The sequence below is a fragment of the Falco rusticolus genome, chromosome 3 (assembly GCF_015220075.1).
Source record: "Falco rusticolus isolate bFalRus1 chromosome 3, bFalRus1.pri, whole genome shotgun sequence".
NCBI classification, from domain to species: Eukaryota; Metazoa; Chordata; class Aves; order Falconiformes; family Falconidae; genus Falco; species Falco rusticolus.
Window position 1 is genome coordinate 75,905,107 of NC_051189.1, and position 7,065 is coordinate 75,912,171.

Sequence of the window (7,065 nt, forward strand, 5' to 3'; positions counted from 1 at the left end):
TACATTTTTTTGTAGGCAGAATTTGCAGACAGCAAAGTACAATGCTGTGCGGTGCCGTCATCTCCTAAGATAACACTGGTAACCCCGTCACCTGTACTGAGATCTTTGGCAGAGACTATACCAACTCCAACGGTCCAGACAATATATACGTCGCATAAACCGATTTCACTGGCAGACAGGTATTGTGCAGTTCTTTCACAGAAATACTATGCTTTCTGCATTAAAGGTATCAGCTTGATTTCTCTTTTTCTGTTATAATTACCATAAAATGCCATTTTCCCTCATACCAAAAGATTTCCAGTTGCTGTTTGACACCTACTTCAGAATACGTGGGTTATATAAAGAGATCTGGAAGTCATATCTGCTCCAAGAAAAAAACCCTACCTTAATTAACTGCTGCAGCCAGCAGCATACCACTTCTGTGGCCAGTGGCCTGGAGAGAGAGGGCTGTGCAGATTTTCCTCAGGCAAGTTATTTTGTCTGAACCACAAAGGTTTTCTTTTAATAATTGCTGTTGCAATTTGTTTTTTTGAAATTAAATGTCTGTAGGGGAAAGCTGAGGTGGAGAAATGCCTGCTTTTCTAAATTAAAAACAGTCACTGGATTTCTTTCTTTTTCCTCGTCATTTTTTTTTTTTTTTAGTAATGTCAAGGTACTGTGGTCTTTTTTGTAGTTTCTCAGACAAACAAGCCACCTCATCTTTCCACAGGCAGCCTGCTTTCAGTTTTCTGTTCTTCCATCCTACCATTTTTGCATGCTGGCTTCTTATTCTAGAATTTAATCAAAGCTGAATTTCCCAAGGTGATCATTTACTGAATACAAATGTAGGAGTGGATATACTCAATACTTCTGGAGCACAAAGAATCCCAGCCTTGTGCTGAAGAGAAAAGATTTTTTTGGCATCATAATAAATGAGCCTTTTTTGCTTTTGGATTCACAGACAATTCCCATTTTCATTTGTTAATTATTTTTTGCAGATGTTGGTTTAATTGCACCTGCACACTTGTTCAACGTTGCTAACTCATCTTAAAATTTATCATTCCAGTGGAAGTGTACTTCTGAAGCTGTAGTGCTGAACTCAGCTTCTGCAGGTTGTCGTGAGCACAAATGGGTGATTCCACCCTTGATTGTCCATGAATGGGCTGCAAGGTTTCTGCAGTGCAGTTCAAATCTCCAATCTCTTTTACAAGCATTAGATACCTAACTCTTGTAACAACAGAGCAAACAGAATTTTTTCCCCCACACTATTTACTAAGAAATGGGATCACTAACCCAGGGTATTCCCAGTGTTGCAGAGCCTGGGGACTCTACAGAGTGTGTCAGTGTGTGAGAGCAAGGACTTCGGCTCTGCTTCCCACACCTCGATGTGTGCGGGACTGTAGTAAATTCAGCGTATACAGACGTCCCCCAGTATCCAACCGTGCTGAGGAACAGAAGGCTGTAACACCAGTCTTTTGGGATGGCATTTACTGTAGCTGTTTCATTTTTATAGACCTAATCCAGCTTCCTTTGAAATCAGTTGCCTTTAATGGGGGTGAGATTAAACCCCGAACTGTTTTATCCATGTGCCTCTTTTTATGTCCTTTTTCTTGCCTCTGTTTGCTCTTCAGAAATATCAAGCGGTACTTGTTTTTCAATCAGCCATCAGTTATCAGCCTTTTCACTGAATTGAGTCTGACCTTTTTCCCCCTCCTTTGGTATTTTGAAAATGTTAATTATTTTAAATTGAAATCTGAGACTTATTGTTGTTCCCATAATTGGCTGTTTGTGCATTAATTACACAGTGCTGAGACTCTGAGGCGTGAACTTGAGAGAGAGAAAATGATGAAAAGACTCTTGATGACAGAATTATGAAATTCACACTTCCGTCAGATGGAAAATGGATTGGGGCCTTTCATGTGCCTTCTGTCTGTTTACATTCCTCTGCTTCTGTGTACTCAACATAATGCATCGGGAAAATGTGTGATATTCCTGGCTCGCCTGGATTCACCGTGGTTGGTTAAAATTGAGTCTCGGCTAGACTTTAACTTGAAGGAGTTCCCTCATTCATTTGCTGCTGGGAAATAAACCTTCAATCCTTTATCTCTCCTGAGATTTTATACTATTAACACAATTAATTTCTGGTTTGGTTTTGGTAAATCTAGGGCAAAAAGGATCAGCAAGGAGCATACTGATTTCTATTGGGAAACACTGTTCTGTACATATGTTAATAAGTGCACAGAAATTAATGTTATGCAGAATATTTTGATAGTAACATAGAAAATACGTCATTTTGTACAACTGAAAATTGCAATGAGCTACTGCTATTTGTTAAAGAACCATTTTTAAAGCAGAAGAATGATTATTACATCCTAACCCCAGGACTGTTAGTCTCCACAGAAGAATAAATGGCTGTCTTATTAAATTCCTAACCTTAACCTTCACTCAGAGATATAAATAGCTGCAAGGGGGAGAGACACCCCACCATACAGGTATACACACACAACACTCCCTATAGTTTGTCATCTTGACATAAACCTTTGACTAAATCTTACCGTATTTCCATTAATAAAAAAAAAAAATAAATCAGTTGTTTAAAGTAATTTGCTACTGACTTTCTAGCTTGATACTGACTTTTTTTAACTGAGAAGTTTTACCTTCTCCAGGTTGCCTAGGCATTAGGGTGCGCCCACACTCAGAGAGCTTCTGTGCCCGCGCTGAGGGTTGCAGAGCCTCAGCAGTGTGGACGTAGCTCCCGCAGGGAGGATTTTTTCCTTCCTGGGTAGATAAACCACCTTCCTGTCTGACATGAATTGATTGATCAAAAGGATAATAACAATGATAGTTTATGGCATGGCTGTGTCTACACCCATTTTTTCACTTTACTAATCAGCACGTGTGTACTGGCAAACCTGTGGAGGGTACGCCTGGTTGTACGTCCCGTTCACCTCCAGCACACAAGCAGCCTCTGCGTTCAGTGGAGCTATCTCAGGCGTCAGGTGGGGTGGGTGGTCCAGCACTAGCAGAACTGCAGCCCTAGGGAGGGTGTTTATGGTGTACAGGTAACACTACCAACTATTTCCTAGGAACAAAAAGAAGAAAGAAATTCTCCATTTCCCCCTGTTCAGTAGTGCAGGGTCATCTAGAAAGCTACTAACAACTGTCAGCTGCAAGGTACTCTTCCAACAGGAAAGCTTTTGTGTGTTTTGTATGGCTGAAGATGTATATTTTTCTGTTACTCTGTACACTATGTTCTCTTGTTTGTATTAAGATAAAAGATTGCCCTTAATTTGACACTGATTATGATGGATTTAGCTTAAGCAGTTTGTTTGTGTGAAGGCTGGGAAGTGACTGCTGTGAGACTGGGTTTCCTTCAGAGATAGCTTGTGCTTTTTTTCTGAAATGAGAGTTCGAAGCATGAAATGAAATGAAATGAAATGAAATGAAATGAAATGAAATGAGCATTGTAGGACTGTGGATTGCAGTGTGGAGGTATAAAATGACTTGTCTATTTTATATTTCCTGGGACAAGAAATTAGTGTTAGGCTCCCCAGTTAACAAACCCAAAACTTTCTGGTTGCCGTAAAACAGGGCAAAATAAATAGCACAAGTGTTAGGTAGAAACTCACAGTAAATGTAATGGAGTAGCTCTGCGTGAGTGATGGGCACAAGAAGCCATAGGAATAGACCTGGACTGCAGATTTCGGAGTGCTCACGTGACTCTGCTGGATAATTAGATACGACTTGTATGCTGTCCACCTTCTAGTTACGGTGCCGGGACACTTCTGTCCTAATGTTTTAATGTACTGCTCCATCAACCCAAGGTTATTAAAAATGGATTAGGAACATTAAATCTCTGTGAAGAAATCAAAAAGGTGGGGAAAATGCAACAGACACAAAAGGCTGCACCTTCCATGTCCTGTTACTCTTTTCTCACCACTTCCCAGAAGGTACTGGGGGAGAGAGAAGCTGCAGCACATTTTGTCTGCTCCCAAGTAAAAGTGAGCGTTGTGAAGAAGAAATAGAAGAAAATTGTAGTTACAGGTGCTGTTTCGGGAGAGGAAAGCAAAGTAAGGTTGAGAATGGCACAGCACTGATTCTTGCTGAATCTGATCTTCTGCCTGCTCTTAAGCAGCCCTCATTTGTGTGTGAACTGGCAGCAGTTTCACAAAGTCATTGTCAAGCAAAACCAGAAAAAACAGATCTGAACACACACTTCGGTCGTTCTGATTGCCATGGAGCGGACTTTGAAAACCTGGCAATATGCCTTCAGGTTTGGGGCAAACAGATCTGTTTACCTGCATTAGGGCGGTTTGGTCACATAAGCAAAAGCCTTTAACAAAACTGAATGCCTGACTCAGACCAGCCCATCAGATGTTCTGGCTTGTAAACAAGCTGTTAGTTTGTTCTTGTAAATGCAACAATTCGCTCCCGTTGTGTAAAAATTCTTCAGCTGAAACAGAACTGGAAAACAAGAAACATGAACCAAGGTTACTTTACAGTGGCCAAGTCTTTATAGCTGAGGCATGCTCTGGCACAGCTGAGAAAGAGCAGAGACTTCTCCCTCCTGGCTTCCCCCCAGGACAGGAAGGAAAGGCTCACGTGGCCGCTTAGTTCCTGTGGAATGTTTTCCACAGAACAACCCCAGGTACGTTGCCTTGTCTTGTTTTAGTGTCTTATCCACTGGCTGCCATCGTTTCCTATTCTGCAGTCTAATGGAGCTTTATTAAAACTGTTTTACTGGTATCAAACTAAGCTTTTACCTGTGGAATGTCATCACCTTGTTCTTTCTTTACTATGTACTTTCTTCAGCCACTCTTCAGTGTCTCAGTTTTCAAATCCTCTGAATAAACACTCCTGCCTCGCCTCTGGTTGGGAATTACAGTGTTAGGACACCTGTTACCCAAAACTACAGTAAACAAGACAATGTCAACGTGAACAGATGCTGAGGGGCAGATAGTCTAGATTTGCCCCTGGACTTGAACTTTACAGGTGTTAAAGGATACTCTGCCTGAGGGTATGTCTATGTAATAGTGCAGAAGTATCTGAGCTAGCTTTAATGAGCTTGCATACGTAGTTGTGGCAGCATGAAGCCCAGCACAGGCTATCATTATCATGTACATTGACACGTGTAAAGATAACACATTTGAAGAGCAGCCTTCTGAAGCATAGTGTGCAGAGCTGGTGACAGGTAAGAGTGGCTGAAAGTTCATCTCTTCAGCCCTCCTGGAAAGGGGTTCATGTCACCTGATGTTAATATGCCCAACTCTCACCTGACGAGAGATCAAAGGAACTGTCTTCCAGAGGTGCCTCTGACTTAAATGTCTACCTTTATATTGCTTAAACTTCAGTGAGATGAATCCTGCTCACCGTCCCTCTGGTTAGGTCTACGTTGCAAACCCTGGCCAATGTGGCTACATCATCCAGAGTGCTTTGAGGTATGATTTGTGATCAGTGTAGCTCTGCCAGAAAAAGCCTTGAACATTAGGTGTAAATATACTACCAGAAACACCCTGTTGTCAGAACAGCTTTTATCCCTTATGGGGAGAACAGAGACGTGGAGTAACTCACAGTGGCATAAGCACGGAGGCTTCATTATAGTTGCACTGAGTCTAGGAGTAGCTGGTTGATGAAACCTCCCGCTATAGCCACGCTGGCAAAGGGGTGGCCTTGGCTTTTAGCAGTGCCCTGAGTGATGCTCTGACCCGGTCAGCAGATCCTAGCTTTCCAGCGTGAAGTCTCTAAGTGGCAGAATGCAATGTTGTCATGTTTGGGTGATTCCAGCAAAATTTATTGGCCATTTAAATAGCTATGCAAGGAGTTAAATATTTTCTCATATTGCAGTCTCTTACGGAAGCCAACCAATTGTGCTTTGTTTTTGTGTGGTTCAGCAGTTTTCACTATCTTGTTTTAAAAGGAATAACCAGGTTTTCTTTAGAAATGTCTTTTGAGATCCCACATCTCTATCAGATCCCACAGTGTGTGCAGATTTTTCACATTTTGAACATACTTAGACCCTGAAAGTGCAATGTTTGAAAATTAACTACTCCAAGGTTTCAGTTTGTGGCTTCACAACTCTCTTGCAACAGAATGCCTACGTGCCCATTTAAAACAGAGCCGGCACTGCAGTGAAATGTTTCATTGGAGGCAGCATCGTGTTTTGTTTGAACTGTTTACAAATATTCTTGTTTTTTCTTTTTTTCTTTTTTTCTTTTTTCCTGAATACATTTCTGGTTCATTGGCTACAAAAATCTACTCGTAATTATGCAATGGGATATTGTTTCTTTCTTTTTTCTTTTTTCTTTTTTTTTAATGTCCTGATGTTCAAGGAGTTTGCAATAAATATACTGAAGCTGATCTGTAATTGCATGTAAGATCAGCCTCACAACTGTGTTTTGTAAAGTTAAGTGCCGTAAAAGAACCTGTGGATGACATGGAGAAGGAGGGAAGGGAGAAAGTAAGTGGAGGAGAAGGCTTCTTCGGCAGCTGCAGCTTTGACTGGTGGGTAGCAGCTTTAAAGTAAGATTGCTCACACCATTTCGTTTCATCTGAGTAGCAGCGTGTATCACCAAACAATGTATGATGGCATTTTGTTGAAAACATGCCTAGAGAGAAACTTTTACGGCTCAGCTGTTTACCTGTTCCTGTATTCATGCCTGCAATAAATGAGATGAAAAATAAATCATGGAGTCTGAGCAATTTGTAGTCAAATCAGTCACTTAGGAGGCATGGGGCAGTATGTCAACTAAAGGAAACATTTGGTTGCTAATAGAATAGATCCACCTTCACTAAAAAAACACAACCTAAAGATAAAATCGAGAATTTCTTCAAAAAGCCCAGAGGGTAACTTAAAGTTACAGACCAGTGTTGTAGGATGCCAATCATCTGTTGGGTCATTAGTTGGGGCATGCTTTGCTGAATACCAGAGCTGGAAAAACACTGGCAGGATCAAAGTAGAGAACCATGAAACATGGTATGTTGCTGGTCTTTCAGATGGGACGCAAAAGGTAGCAAAAAGCATTACTGAAGTGGAAAGGGTGGGTATAAATCTTTTTCACACAGGGCCGAGAGACCCCAAGTTATGAA

General features: G+C 41.2%; 1 protein-coding gene across 1 annotated transcript in view; it reads left to right on the forward strand.

Moving 5' to 3' along the window:
• The window catches only part of EPB41L4B (erythrocyte membrane protein band 4.1 like 4B), a 172,344-nt gene extending 165,683 nt beyond the window's left edge, over window positions 1–6,661 (forward strand). The window contains exons 24-25 of the mRNA XM_037380279.1: window positions 16–179; window positions 1,785–6,661. Of these exons, the coding sequence (XP_037236176.1) occupies window positions 16–179; window positions 1,785–1,854 (234 nt within the window). The 3' untranslated portion in view covers window positions 1,855–6,661. The remainder of the gene's footprint in view (window positions 1–15; window positions 180–1,784) is intronic.
• The last annotated feature ends 404 nt before the right edge of the window (window positions 6,662–7,065 follow it).